We start from the raw sequence: 17,500 nt of genomic DNA on the forward strand, positions 1-17,500 counted from the left end.
GAAGGATGGAGGAATGCATTTTCGAACCCTAGGGAGAGATTTGGGAGTCGGGATTGTAGTACTGTGTGTGTGTGTGTGTATGTGTGTATGTGTGTGGCCATAGTACTGAGCCCAGAAACCGTGTAAAACATACTTTCTCTTTCTAACCGTACACGTCTCTCTCTCTCTCTCTCTCTCTCTCTCTCTCTCTCTCTCTCTCTCACACACACACACACACACACACACACACACACACACACACACACACACACACACACACACATAGAGTTCGTTGATTGACACTCTATTCATGAAATTCACCCTCATATAGTAACAATTATTATTATTATTATTGTTATTATTATTATTTTATTATTATTATCATTATTAATGTTATCATTATTGTTATTATTATTATTATTATTATTATTATTATTATCATCATTATTATTATCATCATCATTATTACTGTTATATCGAACAAAAAACTCGTAAAATTTGTTAGAATGTTACAAGTGAATACCTATTTGTTATATCTAACTTTTTTTTTCCCAGCCCCTAAAACTCTTGTATATTTAAAGTGTTCGTTTGAATTATCAAGTATGTAATATCTCTCACATTACCTGCAAATATCCCCACAGCAACCTGAGCCAAACGGGAGCAAAGAGAGAGAGAATCTAATTAACCTTTCAGTCACAGGTGTTGGGTGGGTGGGCGGGGCAGGCACGGGAGGGAGGAGCAGCAGAGGTGTGTGAGGCAACGCTTGCAACGACTAACATTGACCGACGCTAACAACAATGATGGTGCTGATACTGGTGATGGTGATGGTGGTAGTGAGGATGGTGGAGTTGATGGTGTTGGTGGCGGTGATATTGGTGATAGAGGTAGTAGTAACAGTAGTAATAGTAGTAGTATCTTTGGAGGATAAGAAATATACCAAATATACCTTTGCTCTGTTTATTGATTTATTTTCCTCTGCAACTCTTACAAAGCACAACGTCAATACTGTGCATGCAGTTACCCTACGCCTTGCTCACTTTCTGCAGAACACCGTGAAGCCATTATATAGCGCTGAAAATGCACCGCTGTATTGACCCTCGTATATTGCGTACTTACATACTACAATACATAACCATTACGTTCCAGCATTTCACAAGGTATATGCATTCCCTTCTTCCCTTATCCCTACCACCACGAAACACTTCCTGCAGCGTGCACAGTCCTTCCTCCCTTGAAACGCTCAGTAAACAGCGCATATCTACACATCGACCGCTTCGCACAGTGGGCAAAAGACATACGCTCAAGGCGAGACAAATCGACCACCTGGGGGTTCCTGGGCGCTCATGTGGCGACCACCCGCTCTTTGGGGGTCGAGTGACGCTGTCCCTTCGCCACCTCTTCTTTCGTGTCTCTCTTTCTCTCTTGAGTTGCATCCACCTGGCATCAAAAGAACGTTAGCTATGACACACACACACACACACACACAGAGAGAGAGAGAGAGAGAGAGAGAGAGAGAGAGAGAGAGAGAGAGAGAGAGAGAATATCCATTTACACAGAACGCCAGACACGCTTCTTCCCAATTACAAGTGATGCGACATAAAGACTGATATAACGGAAGTCTCCACTGAACGAACTCTCTCCCATAACGACCGTGATAGGCCAGATCTTGCTCCCCGCGACCACCTTCATACACCGACCACTGCCTTCGCCTTCTCCCGTCACTGAGCCGATCTCCTCTCATCATATAAACCGAAAATTATTATGAACGAGCAGCCAATATCAAGGGAGGAAGGTAGTGTTAAGTCCATCTCTCTCTCTCTCTCTCTCTCTCTCTCTCTCTCTCTCTCATTATTTAGCATTTGTTGTATTTTGTCCCGTCGTTGAATGTCTTCTCTTTCCATTTATTTTTCTGCTGCGCGCTTCCCTCTGGTACCCCTTCCCACCACCCTCGGAAAACACGCGGTGCGATATAGCGGGGTCGCTGGTATTGATTTTCGTGGTGATCTACTTGTTGGCAGTTATCAACGTTAGACAGTCGAACACGGCTTACCCAGGCCGGGACTAGTCAGGGACACGAGTCCGAGCGCTGGCAGCCACAGCCGGAGCAGACGGTGGACAGCCAGCCACTGCGATAGCTTTGCACGTACAGATTCAAGGCTTTAGTGGGAGGGTTGCGAGCGATGCAATTATTCGACTCGGGCCAGAGTTGTCGGTAAGGCTTCTGCCTCCGTGCCTTGGGCTAATCGGCTCTTCTTCTTTCATCCACCTTTTCTCTCGTTAATGTTTTTATTCAGGAGAATCACTACCGTTGAAAATGATATTATATGGTGCTTTCCTGCCGCTAACGTCCGGCTGGTAGCATTGTCGCTCGCATAACCCTTACCGATATCTCAAGGCTGTATTTGTTTTATTCTGAGTGTTTAGTGGGCCAAGGAGTATTGTGGTGGTATCTTAATGTATAGTTAAGTTATTCCTGTCCACAGAATATAGCTTGTTATCATGTTAATCGGTGAAGTTAGAATTACTGAGAGCGTGATTAGGTTTGGTGGCGAGAAGTGGCAACTTAGTCACTCTGTCCCGTTTAATTTGTAAGTTTGCAAACTTTACTCTTGCATTCGTTGAAGTTGTGATAACCTTCGCGCGGCTAGAATGTACTAGCATGTTTCACACCTCAGCCGTCACAGTGATCCTGACATGATAAGGAAGCGAACGGAAATATAGACGGGAGGCTCGTCACGTATATCCCTCAGTCCAACATCATCCTCGCTGGCCTTGACACATGACCCTCCCTTACTGGGCCGCACACCTTGTCTAGGGGATCTTAATTAGCGTAATATGTTCCCTCCATGATATTCCGAGCATCAGAACACAAGTCCGCAACAGGCAAAGTCAGTTTGTTTGTGTGTTGTGTTTGCCGATATAATAAAATCATGTGAAAGATGCCATTTGTCGCCATAATAGCGTTTTCTCCGCCCAGGCTGTAAACAGCTTTTAGCTTTCTTCTCTTTCTGACATTGGCTAAAAAATATTTATAAAGACCTTAATCTAAAATAATAGTGTCATGGGGAAAAGAAATACGTCTTTATGAATAAAAATCGCAAACTCCGCCTCTCGTACCTTCGGCAGCTATCGCCGACCGCCGAGGCTATATAAGGCGGAGGCCCGCTCCGCTCATAGGTAGACCGATACATGAGTGAGGAAAGAGTACGTCGCTTCTATCTCAGGTTTTAGGACTTGAGACTTGTACCTAGTGCTTTAATAGACTTTAACCAATTTAGTGATCAAAATGTTGCCACAAAGCGTAACAGATCGTTCCACATCGCCCACCACAACTCAGGGAGTAATATTTGGATCTCAACTAGTCCAAGCAAACTCCAGAACTCCTTACAGCGATGCTACTCAGGTGAGTTAGTTTTGATCGCCTGTATTGCTGTAATTCTGCTCCTGTGTCGATTATTTATATTATTTGGCTGTGGCTTTCGTGTGCATGGACTCGCCTCAACGGATATAGCACAAACACACGCCCGGTTCAAGTCTGAGTTGTGTTGCAAAGTGAAAAGGAAACTGAAGCTCGCGCGCGTGTTCCCTGAAATGCTTCAAGTGACTTTTTTTTCTTTACTGAGTTTTGGTTTACCCTGACAGTGTTGTGTTAACGTGTGTACAGTGCATGCGCCAAGGACTGTTTATAAAGTGCAGTGTTCTATTGGAATGGCTCCATATTATTGTTTTTTTTATCGTTAATGTAAAATCGAGACTTTGGCAAATAAATGCATGTGAAGCTGTTGCCTTACCGTGGACTGTGTGTATGTGTGAGTGTGTTCCCTCGCCATCCCTACCATGTGAGGACTCAACAAGGAAGATGTAGATAATTCTTCAGGTGTGTTTCCAATAAAAATTACGAACGAACACGGTTTTCCTTGCTGCCCGGTGAGGGTGTGATGCGACCATGCAGCGACGGGACTCGCTATCCTGGAGCAACCACGCGATTGTTCACTGACCTCAGTAATATTAAGGAGACATTGTGCTTTCATTCTGCTGCTGCGCTCAGGTGCCCGGCGCCCTGAAATGATAATACGTTTAAGTGCATAACATAACTTAGTGAACTGGTCTGAAAATAGTGTTATAGTAGTATGCTAGTGTGTGTGTGTGTGTGTGTGTGTGTGTGTGTGTGAGAGAAATAGTTATAGAAAATAACTGAAGTTCAGGTGCAGATTTGTATCACATGACTTTGAAGGCTTTCGCAAGTTAAGACCTTTCACGTGCCGTGGAAAAAAAAAATAAAGTGTGAAGGTTACCAGAAAAAAATGACTAAAAGAAAGATACAGATCTACATGTAATACTGGTGTATTGAAGACGAAATATTGGCGAATCACAAAACACATGTGACTCGGAACGTAGAACAGTGTGATGGTTAGTGAAGGGAAGAGAGAAGCAACACGTAGTAGATAAGCTACGGATCTCTCATCGATCGCTTACGTTTTAAATTCGGGAGTGATAATATGATTGTGAGAGTGAGAGGGAGATTTTGTCCGCGGTGCTACATTTGACGCGGTGACTCCCGACTTTGATCTTAGCCAGCACGCTGCTGCCTCGCTCTCACCGCTGCTGTTGCTAGGTAGAGCAGATGTGGGCCTCGGCAACTCCCTTAATATCGCTCACTTTGGGCCGTAATTTATCTTGCACTGCATAATAAGGACTTTGGTCTGAGAGGGAGAGTTTGTTATTTTACATGAAGAGTTTTACGTTTTACTCAGAGCTTGTATCTCTAATGTTTCGTGATCGAATACATTTTATTTTAACGTTAGATCTTTCGACATTTTAATTCCTGTATCGTTAATAGTGAAAATACCACCGTAAAAACTAAAATTATTTGGCGTATAGTTAACCTCGTAGCCTTGATGAAACTAAGCTCGGTGTATAAAGTATGACGTGTGAAGTAAAAGAGAAGGTTGTGGAGGCGTCAGCAGCGTGACTATGCAGAGGAGCCAGCCACACTCAAGACCAGTCGGTACTAGTTACATGACGGTAGCCACATGGAGGTAATGAAAATAGGGAAAGACGTGAGTGTGAGAGGAATGTATTATTCGATTGTTTAAAGCAGAGGTAAGAGGACATGCTTGTGTTGCTCCGACTCTTGAAACTCGTTTGTATTCATGAAGTGAGATCAAGGCAAGTTCTTCACGGCTTATACAATATTCTCTTATTTCCCCTTCTTTTGTTTCTATTTTCCTTTTCTTGTGGTGGTTATGTGATTCAGAGTTGTAGGAGTTAGTGTTACAGCACCTATGTGTTACCGTGTGCACGTGTCAACCCCGTGAAATGTAGCATCACTCATAGTGAGAGAATTGGAAGGAAAAGTAATATAAAAAAGGGAAGTTGCAAAATGTTTTAATGTAAAGAATAACACGATGAGAATGAGTGAGATAAACTATTTCTTCAAATTTGGCCGAAGACCAAAAGAAGAAAAAAATGAAGTAAAAGTGTGATATTCAGTTTTGATTAAATTGTTGGGAAAGATTTCTGTGACGTGAGAAGTTTGCAGGATTCCTTTCTTACCACAACCTTCACTGCCAGCAGACCAGTGGTTTGTGTGTGTGTGTGTGTGTGTGTGTAATGTTCTGTCACTTGATATGCTTCGAGCCTGAAAATCAGGACGTGTACGTAATTTCACCACAACCATATTCGTAGGCAGAAGGGGGAAGTGTGGAGGTGGAAGTGTGATGTGTGCTGGTCATAACTTCATGCACTAGCATTGTAGTTAGTACGGTGAAGTGTATGGAGGACGTTAGTGGCCGTGGGTACTTTCGGTAATGTTGGTATATTGATAGTGGTAATGCTAAGTTGATTGAGTCGAAATGTACGTGACGTTAACGATAAGAATAACTCGTTGTGATCGAATGGCAGTTATTGAAAAGATTAAGAAAATATTAAGTGTTGAGGGAAGCGGTTACTGTGAGGATGAGTGAGGGCGATCCGTTGAGTGTGTTGGTGCTGTGTGGGAGGTGGAGGCCAGCGAGACAGTTGGTTGCTCAGCTCAGCGGTAAACATCTTGTCATCGCCTGTTGTGTCATGTCGAGAGTGAGTCATCGTCCCCCACGGCCACACCACTGTGGATATACATACAGTATATATTAGTGTGTGTGTGTGTGTGTGTGTGTGTGAGAGAGAGAGAGAGAGAGAGAGAGAGAGAGAGAGAGAATTATGCTCAATGCTATTATAGTACAACACACTGCACTCTTCTTATATACTAGTGGGCTTTCCTCGCCTGGCTCTGGAGATTCCCAACAAGTTTGCTCAAGTTCTGGTGAAAGTTATCTCAGGATCAGTTACCAAGTTACCTCGTGAGATTAGTGGAAGTAAATTAATACCTAAACAATGCGAGTCTGTTTCTAGTGCACACATTGCTGTAACTGTAAGCCCTGTTTGGTCGGTGAGAGTTGGAGAGTGTCGTGTGTCGGCTGAAGAGATGTGAAAAGTGACGTTCTTCGGGGAAGGAAGTTGACTGCTGAATATCATTGTCCTTCAGTGGTCGGTCAGTGAGACGGAAGTTTCCCATGACAAGGGAGAGGGGGGACCAAAAAAAAATGCCCTTCGCTAGGCTACTTTAGAGAAGGTTGAATTATGACCGTATCATTAGAGCAAATGCCTTCTGATAGCTTTACAAATAGCCTGACAAACAAACGAATGTGTGTGTGTGTGTGTGTGTGTGAGAGAGAGAGAGAGAGAGAGAGAGAGAGAGAGAGAGAGATTCTACATTTACCTCATTTGACAATCTAGTGTAAAGTTTGCTTTTTATTATCCTACATTTGCATAGGTTAGCGTCAACATTAACAAGGTTATCAGATGAATCGAATTTCGTAAATAACTTGTCATACATGTATCAGTGATAAGTGTCTGATCGTGAAAACGGACTTGAGTACTAGATAGAACAATATCAGACATGATAACCTTGTCTCCTCGCCTTACAGCAGATACAGAGTAGATAGAGTTGGAGAGGAAGAAAAAAAAGTAATCTTGCGGTACACCAAAGGTCTTCGTATTATTATAGTAGTGTGTGAAGTGTAAATAAAGATTATGATTATGAAACGTGTACATACAAGGAAATGGAATTGAAGTTTATGTAAGTAGTCTAATGTATATGTAGGCAGTCGTGTTATGTCTGTAAAGGCGTTAAAAGTGCAGCATCAGTTGATTCGTCTCGTATGAAAGTCATGACATATTAGTGCTCACATTATCTAGACAGAATCCACACTATCTTTACCATCGCCTTTACCATTATTATTTTCCCTAATATTACTACTAGTCCTATTACCACCACCACTTCCACGGCCATCTCATCAACACAACACAGCTTAAAACAACCGCTACCACCATCACCACCTTGAGGAAATGCCATCAACCTAGTGAGGGACACGTGATGTCCTTCAGAACGTCTGCGCCATAAGTCACAAACATCTTTTTATACAGTCCTTCTCTGCTTGACCTCTAGAGGCCTCCTGATCGAGCTTTAAATGGAGGTGTGTGTGTGTGTGTGTGTGTGTGTGTGTGTCCAAGTTTTCATATATAGGAGTGTCGTGATAACTGTGATCTTTTTCTTTTAATGTACTTCTTAACGTGGTGTCCCTAAGTTGTCGAGAGAGAGAGAGAGAGAGAGAGAGAGAGAGAGAGAGAGAGAGAGAGAGAGAGACACGTGTGGTGGCAATGCACAACAGGACTCGCTGTACATCAGCGGTCGACTTACCAAGATGCTTTGCCCTCCTCTTGCAGCAGAGATCAGTACGAGGCATGGAAATATCGGTGCCGTACGTGCTCGCTTGGTACAGCTGTTGTTGCTGGGTAATTATAAACCGGAATGAGCGTGTCGTAAAACTCTGACAGGGAGTGATATGCAACAACGCTCGAGCTCGACACACACACACACACACACACACACACACACACACACACGTGCCAGTACAAAATACCCGGGGTCAGAGGAAAGATGAAATAATCTGTCGCATGGAAGAAACTTTTCTAAAAGTACGCAAAGGTAGATTTAGGGATAAAATATAGTGGATTTCCCTCGGTGGGGTGCTCCTCGTGTTGTCCTGCCAGGCACCTAAACAAGAGGCACCTCCTCTCCACCAGCTGGCGCGGTGTTGCCAACTTTCAGTAATTTTTTTTTCAGAGTACTAGGCGCAATTCTATCGCCATTTAAATTAACTTTAATATTACATCACGGTGCGTTTTCCCCTGAGGGTATTATCATCACTTTTATTATTACTATTATTATTATTAGTTATTATTATTATTATTATTATTATTATTATTATTATTATTATCATCGTCATCATCATCATCATCACCTCCACCCACACCACATTTATTTTTACACGTCATTTACATAATCGAATAGCTGTCTCCTAATCTGAGGGACTTAACTCTTACATGTTTTGTTTGTATACATCATCTGTGTTTATTGGTCATCCGACACCACTCATAACACCGACTTCATAATATTATTGTATTATTTGTATTACTACTACTGTGTGGTATATTTACTTATTTTGCTACTCGTGAACACAAGTACTATTTACTCTAGCAACGGTTCTCTCTCTCTCTCTCTCTCTCTCTCTCTCTCTCTCTCTATTAATCTTCCTTTCCCTTTGCATCCATTCACTAAATCATCCATTCGTAAACACATTCAGTCAGTACCGTGACCCTGCCTCCTCCTCCCCTGCCGTCCCCTGCATTAGCATACATCCCCACATTCATATTCATACCTCAGACCTACATGGAAACACGACATTACCTCTACTGCCACGTGGGGAGTGCCATTAGAAAGAGGGAATTAATCTAAATAGTTTTCTTAGCACATACAATCACAAGCCGTGTTTTAAATTGGTGTTGGTTATGGTAGATCTCGTGTGCCTTCCCATATACCCATTTTAAAGATTCTGGTCCTGCCTGCCTGCCTGCCTGCCTGCCTGTCTGCCTGCCTGCCTGTCTGTCGGTGGGTTTAATATATCGTGGTGTCGGCTGTTGGGCAGATTTATTGTGAGTATGGTAGGTAGGGGGCCCCACCACTACCGCCACCACCACTATCCTTCTCTCCTGCCTCCTTCCCTTCCTCCATTCCCTCCTCACCACGCTCTCCCTCTCGCTTCCTCACATACTTTTTGCTTGTTTATTTTCTTAGGTTACCTTGTCCGTATCGTGGGCCATGTTCGGCGTGCCTCTCCCTCCTTCCATGACCCATCCCTCCTCCCCCTTACTCCTTTCTCTCTTCCTACTTCTCTTCTCTACAAATCTTCTATATCTTACAGTGCCGAGAGAGAGAGAGAGAGAGAGAGAGAGAGAGAGAGAGAGAGAGAGAGAGAGAGAGAGGTTAATGGAAATTGCACGTCTATTTAAATATGCTCGTGAATTTTTCCCCCTTTCTCTCGTTCTTCTGGTCCCGTCCCGCACCTCCTCGTCTTCCCATTCACGTGTGAGTCAAAAGTTGAGGATGAAAGGTGGCAGCGGCGAGGACAAGTGTGTAAGAAAGTCCAGATTCTTTCTCCTCGGTTCAAATGAGGATTCTCGAGGCCTTAGTTAGGTTAGTGTGGAGGCCAGCGGACGGGCGACACCACCACCACCACCACCACTGACTGCCACCACCTCCATCACCGCCACCAATGTTGCCACTATCACTACTACTGTCATTATTATATTTCCTATCTTCACTGCATCGGTACCAATGCAGAAAACCGTCATTTATTCACTGTTATAATATTCTCCACCATCATCACTGCATCTTCTCTCGCCTCTGGGCCAATCGTCATTACCACCACCACCACTGCCACCGCCACTAATATCACCCACACCACTATCACTATCACCGGACTTCCACCTCCACCGCAACCGTCACTAGCATTACACTTCCACCGCCATTATCACCACCACCGCTTTCCCGTCATCATTTACTTCGTTACTGAGTGTTAGTACTACAGTTCTACCTTTCTATGTATTAACACTACCAATGCTGTGTTAGTCACTCACAACTCAGCGCTATTATCAACCCCTATCAGTACTGGGACACATTTTTACCTTAAGTTTGGGTGTGATTATATGGTTTTATTTACATTAGGAAGGGTGTATGGAGGTCAGAAGATTAATGGTCAGTCTTCATTATTTTAATCCCCTCATAAGTTTCTGAAGCTGTAAAATCAAATATTAAGCAGAATGAATATGAAAACATGTCATGGTACTGAAGAGGTTAATGTTAGTTTTCATCACTTTAGGGAGCCTCACCACTCCCTAATTTCGTCTTCCTTCACTGCCTCACTGTTACATACTCCGTGAACAAGACCATTTCAGAAACAAACTTACTTTCTCTGCTGGTCTCACAACACTGCAATTTAACTTGGAATAATTTCGCCTTTAGTTATTACTGCCACCGCTACCACCACCACGAGCTGCACAGCCACCACCACTGGTACATTGTGTCTCAGTAGCACCTTTTCGAATCTCTCTTATTAGGATTCGAGCAGAGGTGCGACTGGTTCACACTTTTAGGCGATAGGGTTCCTAAGATCGATTCCGAAGTCTCATAACTCACTCCGCTGGTCAGCTGTAGCCTCGGGGGTGGTAGGCGAGGGAGAAAGGTGTAGGTGGTTAGGCCAGTACTTATTTTCCATCTATTTTTTCCCTCTTGTATTTCTTCTTTTATTTTAATTCTCCCATTCTCCACTTTCCATCAGGTTTCTTATTTGGTTTTGAAAAGCTCTTGAATTTCTCCGTCTTTCATTTTTTGGAATCAGCAAGATAGCTTCTCTCTCTCTCTCTCTCTCTCTCTCTCTCTCTCTCTCTCTCTCTCTCTCTCTCTCTCTCCTGTCGACCCACCCCACCATTCACGTCCTCCGTCCCTTCCCTTCGTTCTTTCCATTGAACTTCGCCATTCATTGGTCCTGCCGGGGAGCTGGAGGGACTGGACTGGGGCTGACCTCCCTCTCTCCCACCATCCCTCCCCCTCCCTCTGTACCTCTACTTCTACTTCTATCTCTACCTCTCAGCTCCCTTCCCCCCTCATCGCTCTTTTCCTTTCCCTTCCTCGCACCTCCACCACCTCCCTTCCATCCTGTTTCCCCTCCACAATTTTCAATCCTCTCCTTCCTCCCTCCCTCCCTTCCCTCCCTTGATTTCGTTCTGGTTATGGTATTGCTCTCTCTCTCTCTCTCTCTCTCTCTCTCTCTCTCTCTCTCTCTCTCTCTCTCTCTCTCTCTCTCTCTCTCTCTCTCTCTCTCTCTCTCTCTCTCTCTCTCTCAAGGTCACGTGAGACTAACTGACTTTCTTGTTGACTTAATCTCCATGCAAGTATAAGATGTATTTCAAAATCGCGTTCATATATTACACCTTAGAGAGAGAGAGAGAGAGAGAGAGAGAGAGAGAGAGAGAGAGAGAGAGAGAGAGAGACGGGGGGGTAGTGGTAGTGGTGGAAGATCATAGTGAACCAGGAAGGCAAGTACAAGTACTAAAACTATTCTGAAGGTGAATGTATGTTAATATTGCCAGCCGACCTGTCTTCCTACCTATCTACCTGCCTGCCTGCCGTTGCTCAGTGTGTGTGTGTGTGTGTTGCTCCCTCCCGTGGCCTCTATATCGCCAGGCATCTCTCCTTCCGCATGTTGCTTATTATTATCATTACGTTTTTGCTTTTCTTCCTTTACATTTTTCTTGCCTTGATGTTGCTATTATCGTCATGGCTGAGAGAGAGAGAGAGAGAGAGAGAGAGAGAGAGTAAAGGTAGGTTTAGTAAAGTAAGGTCATGGAAGAATCAGGGGAGAGGGAAGGGTGTGATGAGATGGAAGGAGGAAGGGAGGGTGGAGGGGAAGGAGGGAAATGGGATAGAGGGGAGGAGATGGTGGTGGTGGTGTAGGGGTGTTAGAGTTGATTTATGGGTGGAGGGAACGGGAGGAAGAGTATGGCACGGAGGGGTCGGTAAATGGGGGTAAGTGGGTGGAGTAATGTGAGAGAGAGAGAGAGAGAGAGAGAGAGAGATTGTCCTTGGTGGTAGTATTTTGAGTATGTTTTGTAGCTATCAATATTAATCATGGCCCGCGCGCGTGAGAGAGAGAGAGAGAGAGAGAGAGAGAGAGAGAGAGAGAGAGAGAGAGAGAGAGAGAGGGACGTTAGAGGGAGAGTGGGGAGAGGGCGTTTGTTGACATTTAGAACCCACTGCATAACGGTTCTGGTAATGGATGGGAGAGGGGAGAGAGGGGGGAGGAGAAGCTGAGTCTCTCCCCTTCCCTCCTCACCCCTCCCCTTCATCCTATCCTCCCCCCCAATCGAGAAAAAAAAGAAAATAGGGTACAAGTATGGAGAAAAATACATGATGGAGGGAAATTTTGCGTTGAACCGGAAAAAAATTCTCTCTCTCTCTCTCTCTCTCTCTCTCTCTCTCTCTCTCTCTCTCTCTCAGCATCGGTAGGAATTTTAGTCAAACCTGAAAGCGAAGAGAAGGGGAGGGGGAGATGGAGAGAGAGAGAGAGAGAAAGAAAGAGAGGGTGGGTATGTGAAGATAAAAGGGAGGAAAAGAAGGGGGGGGGAGGAAGGGAAACGTATGGGCTCAGGCAGGCAGGTAAGGAGGCAGGCAGGTAGGCTGAATGGTAGGTTATGCAAGTACGGGAGGGATGGGGGTGGGGCAGAAGGCAGGTTTGTTAGGAAGACTGTGTGAAGGAGAGAATGAGTAGATTTAAAGAGGAGAGGAGTACAGGAGCGGTAGAGGGGTAGGTAGGAAGGTAGAGGAAGAATGAGGAAAGGGAGAGGTAGGCTAAGGATTAAGTGAAAGAAGATTACTCGTTATTTTTAAGGGGGGAAAAAAGCGTCGGCGCGGAAAGATATTTTTTAAAGTTCTTTCCTTCCACCTTTTTATTTTTTTCAAGGCTGGTTGGTTTGGTAACAGGACGAGTAGTAATTATAGAAGTACATTAACTCTCACCCGTGTAAATAGAAGCCTTTTCAGAATTACTTAAAGGAGAGGAGGCGGAGGTGAAGGATAAAGGAAGTGGAGGCTGTTCGTGTTACAAGACTATAATGTAATATATATATAGAGTTCAAAATATTGTTAACGAAGTATATATGTGGGGTTTATTAGGAGGAAAGTGTTAAATATCCCCACCACTAATTATTTACCGATTCCGCCTTGTATTAAAGAAAAGAGAAGTATTTTCTTTCACGTGTAATTTTGCATAGTATATAATTATTTTTTTTTTCTGTGGCGTGTGATGTGCGAAAAGACAACTATTTAAGAAAAAACCGTATATGTGAAGGGCAAAGTTAAATTGTTATATTTTTTATCACTTCTCCAACTACCACTTACATTCCTCGTAGTCCTTGAGGGTGAAATAAACTGGGACACAAGCCACGAGGTCTGAGCAGTAGGAGGCAGGGCGTGGCGGCGGCCCCTCGCTGCGGCCGCCTCCTCCACCAGGCTGCTCCAACGCTGATCTGGTGCGCGACGTCTTGTGGTAGATTCTGATTTGATCTCTGTGTGTCAATAGCTGTGTTTGCCAAGGCTTTAACAGTGATGGCGAGCTTACGTGTCGAAGGAGAACCGTGATGATCGCAGCGACGGAGTGTAGGAGTGTGGTGGTGGGGGTGTAGGAGCCACGCGAACGTGTTTTGGTGAAGATAGAGGGTCTTGTGATGTGTAATAAACTCTCGTTACGCTGGAGCTGCGAACCTTGAACGTTAATGTGGTCTCAGGTTTGGGTTTGAGTTTTGGCGAGGGAAGTTTGTGTCTGTTAAGAATGATGGTGGTGGCGGCGGTGGTGTTTCGTGCTGGTCGTGATATCTCGAGTGCGTGAGAGCGGGCGACAGTGCGATCCGGTGTTTGGCCAGGCTTCTAAAAGTAATAGTGATGGTGATGCCTCGTGTTTGGAGAGAGGTGGCGGGGTCTAACAGTTATGGCGAGTGGCGCGAGTTGTGAGCCTCCGAAAGTAATGGCGAAGGGGAGTTTTCGTATGTTGTTTATCTCCCTATTAATTTTTATTTTTACTTTAGACAGCGAAGGAAGAGAGCGAGCTGAGCGGAGTAGTAGTAGTAGTAGTAGTAGTAGTAGTACGAGAGGGAGGATAGAGGGGAGGAGGTAGACAGAATGTTAGGCTAAAAGACGAAATATAAGTATATATATAAAGTTTAGTTTTTGGAAGTTTGCATGTTAATCAGAGACGAAGTTTTGGTGAGGCTCACTGGAGGATGCTGAGGTCGTGGAGTGAGGTTGCGTGGCGGTGGAAAAGCAGGGATGTGGAGGCGATGAGGTGGAGTATAAGGATCTGAGTAGAGGAGGAGAGAGGGAGGGAGGGGAGGGAAGAAGGAAGAGGGACCTGAACAGCTGGAGGTCGTGGGGCAGTAAAGTCCAAAGCTTACCTGGGGTTTTGGTGGGCTGGGGGTAGGAAGGGAAGGAGAAAAGGACCGTGGTAAAGGGGAGGGGGTGAGAGGATGGAGAGAGAAATCCTTTCGGGGTGGAGAGGGTGGCGAATGAGAGTGGACATGGAGGTCGTTGGGTGGAGGGATGGATTGCAGGAGGTGGCTGGGCTAGGCTGGGTTGGGTTAGGAAGGGAAGGAGTCCGCCTCGCCTTATAAGGAGTGAGGGAAGGGAGGGGTCGTCTTTGCCTGATTAGCACCTCCGGCCTAACTTCACCTGAACCATATGGACGTCCCTTAGGCCTCTCACCTGCCCGTACGCCCGCCACGCCCCAGAGAACGCCCCTCGCCTCGACCTGCCTCACCTTCCTCGGCCACTGTTCCGTCATAGTCATCAGTCATTGCTAATTTGGTAAAGATCACCATTGTACATTAGTTCAGTTCTACAGGGAAGGTGTGCCGGCTTTGTAGAAAAAAAATATGTAGAAAAAAGAATATTGTGTTTACGTGTTCTCGAGCCCAAATACAGGGAACGTTGAAATTAGAATTGGACGGAGAAATATTATGAGGGAATTATTCATGGAGTGTATGTGTGTGTATTCAAGTTAAGGAATATATAAGCTTTTCTTTTACTTTTAGTCTGTATATTTAGTTTGTATTTAATATTTCTGTCTATGAATATTTCTTACCCGTGTCTATAATTGCATCAAACTACGTATTTATCCATCAGTTTATTTTGCCACGGGAGTAAAGCTACTAATACCACCGTCACGTAGCCACTTATTAAGGACCGCATAGATGTGATAGAATATGCAGTAAAGTTCAGTGTTAGATTAGATGCGCCTCGGTACGATGTGTATACCTGTCGAGAGAGAGAGAGAGAGAGAGAGAGAGAAGGGGGGGTGGATGGAAGAGAAGATTGCAACACTAAGACACTATCAAATAAACATTAAACACAGACTCACCACCAACCCCTTAGCAAGACCGAACAACGAACGAAGGAACGAACGAACGAATTAACCACTTAACAAACCAACCAACTAAACTACGAATACATAATGAAAAACACCCCCACTCCACCCTAACCCCATCCCCCTCACCCGAAAAAAACAACACCAGAAGTTAAAAAAAAAATATGATAAAAAATAAAGGTACTTCGGCAAAGATAACACTGATTAACGGGCTTTCAAGGTCCCATATTTTTTACCACCCTCATTTTTCTAACATTTTTCCAGTCTTCCAGTGCATCCAGGGGCGCTAGAAGGGGGTGGAGGAGGAGGAGGAGGAGGAGGAGGAGGATGACCTTAATAATGGTCGGAAGATGGTTACCGAACTTCACGAATCGTGTACAAAGGTCTCTGTGGGCCGTGGAACTTCTTTATAACCCGGGCGTGTGGTCTGGGTGTTCGCTATAAGGAGGTCTGTGGTCTGGGGTAGCCGGGAAGTGTGGTCGGCGGGAAGAGAGAGAGAGAGAGAGAGAGAGAGAGAGAGAGAGAGAGAGGTGGAGACGGGAGGAGCGAGAACTGGTAGGGGGATGGAGTAACGTGAGAGAGAGAGAGAGAGAGAGAGAGAGAGAGAGAGAGAGAGAGAGAGAGAGAGAGAGAGAGAGAGAGAGAAGACCGGGACAAGGTTATGGAGGGAGATGATTAACAGAATTTAGAGAACGGAGGAGAAGGAAGGAAGGAAAAGTATTTGGGTAGGTGGTTTGTATAACATCACTTCTCCGTACTTACCTAGGCGGCGAGATGGGAGTTTTTCATTCCTTTCATTCCTCGTCTAGTCTTACACACACGTAAGTAAAAAGGGAAGGAGAAATGAATGAGCGTGCTAAATCTATGCGCCAGTGTGGATTTCACCAGAACGAGCGGGCTTGGTTGCATTATTCTTCTTTTTTCTCTATTCCGTCCTCACGTAGCGAACGTATTGCGCTTATTAGTGGGGAAGATGATAATTAGCGCTAACGAAGGAAGGACTGGAATATGATAACCAAGGGAAGGAACAGGAAGAGCAGGAGGAGGAGGAGGAGGAGGAAGAAGAAGAAGGAAAAGAAGAAGACATGAATAAAGAAATATAATACTTTAACGCCTCACCACGTGTACTCTCTTCCTCATTCCTCTCCTCCTCCTCCTCCTCCTCCTCCTCCTCCTCCTCCTCCTCCTCCTCCTCCTCCTCCTACCCCCCTCTTGGGGGAAAAAGACAGTAGCCGGTTCCAGTAGACTGAGAAGGAAGAAAAGAATGAATATTTGCGAGGAGGATTTTGATGGGAATGACCGAGCGAATTTTAGTTCCTGGAAATTGAGTTCCCAAAGAGAGAGAGAGAGAGAGAGAGAGAGAGAGAGAGAGAGAGAGAGAGACCGACCTCGGGCAATCAGCTGCTTTGGTCTGGTCTCCATCTGGCTTGGAGGGGGTGGGAAGGGGGCGAGGGAAGGAGGGGGTGAGAGGAGTGGTTAGAGAAGGAGGGGGGAAGAGGGAGCCAGTAAAGGTTGGGATGTAGGGAAGAGAGAGAGAGAGAGAGAGAGAGAGAGAGAGAGAGAGAGAGAGAGAGAGAGAGAGAATTTTGATGTAATAAACTAAAGAATTATCATAATTAAGGGAATAACAGGTAATCAGAATGTATTGATTAGAGAGAGAGAGAGAGAGAGAGAGAGAGAGAGAGAGAGATTCACATAATTGTATTTCACTTAATTAAGGAAGAACTAGAAAGTGTAATAGAATCTCAACTTCGCCTCTTCTAATGTTGCTACTACTTCTATAATAATAATAATAATAATAATAATAATAATAATAATAACTATCATATCGACAAAGTGGAACGAATAATGTTTCATGCCACTGTGTATTTATTTATTCATGCATTCACTTACCTTTTTATGTCCTTGTTTATTAAGAAATCTTGGTTTAGTGTATGCTGCGTTTATATTATCTTGGCTCTTGATTGAAAAAAAGAAAAATTAACCTCGAGTAAAATGAGCAGAGAGAGAGAGAGAGAGAGAGAGAGAGAGAGAGAGAGAGAGAGAGAAACTTAGGAGACACAAGAAGGATGGAGATTAAGGCTGGGAATTAGGAAGGGATTAGGCTGAGAAAAATAAAGGAATAGAGAAAGGATTAAGATAGTTGACTGCCGCCAGACCGTCAT

The 17,500-nt window shown here is 44.5% G+C and overlaps 1 protein-coding gene and 1 long non-coding RNA gene across 2 annotated transcripts in view; one reads left to right on the forward strand and one right to left on the reverse strand.

The window, feature by feature from the left end:
* The first annotated feature begins 3,167 nt into the window (after positions 1-3,167).
* The window catches only part of LOC123517338 (transcription factor SOX-4-like), an 80,508-nt gene continuing 66,175 nt past the window's right edge, over positions 3,168-17,500 (forward strand). The window contains exon 1 of the mRNA XM_045277341.1: positions 3,168-3,382. Coding sequence (XP_045133276.1) covers positions 3,266-3,382 — 117 coding nt within the window. The 5' untranslated portion in view covers positions 3,168-3,265. The remainder of the gene's footprint in view (positions 3,383-17,500) is intronic.
* On the reverse strand, positions 4,786-11,044 carry LOC123517341. Its single transcript, XR_006678448.1, has 2 exons — positions 10,330-11,044; positions 4,786-6,086 (listed from the first exon to the last, which is right to left on the reverse strand). It is a non-coding gene; the product is annotated as an uncharacterized LOC123517341 (long non-coding RNA).

The sequence above is a fragment of the Portunus trituberculatus genome, chromosome 42, assembly GCF_017591435.1.
Source record: "Portunus trituberculatus isolate SZX2019 chromosome 42, ASM1759143v1, whole genome shotgun sequence".
Taxonomy (NCBI): domain Eukaryota; kingdom Metazoa; phylum Arthropoda; class Malacostraca; order Decapoda; family Portunidae; genus Portunus; species Portunus trituberculatus.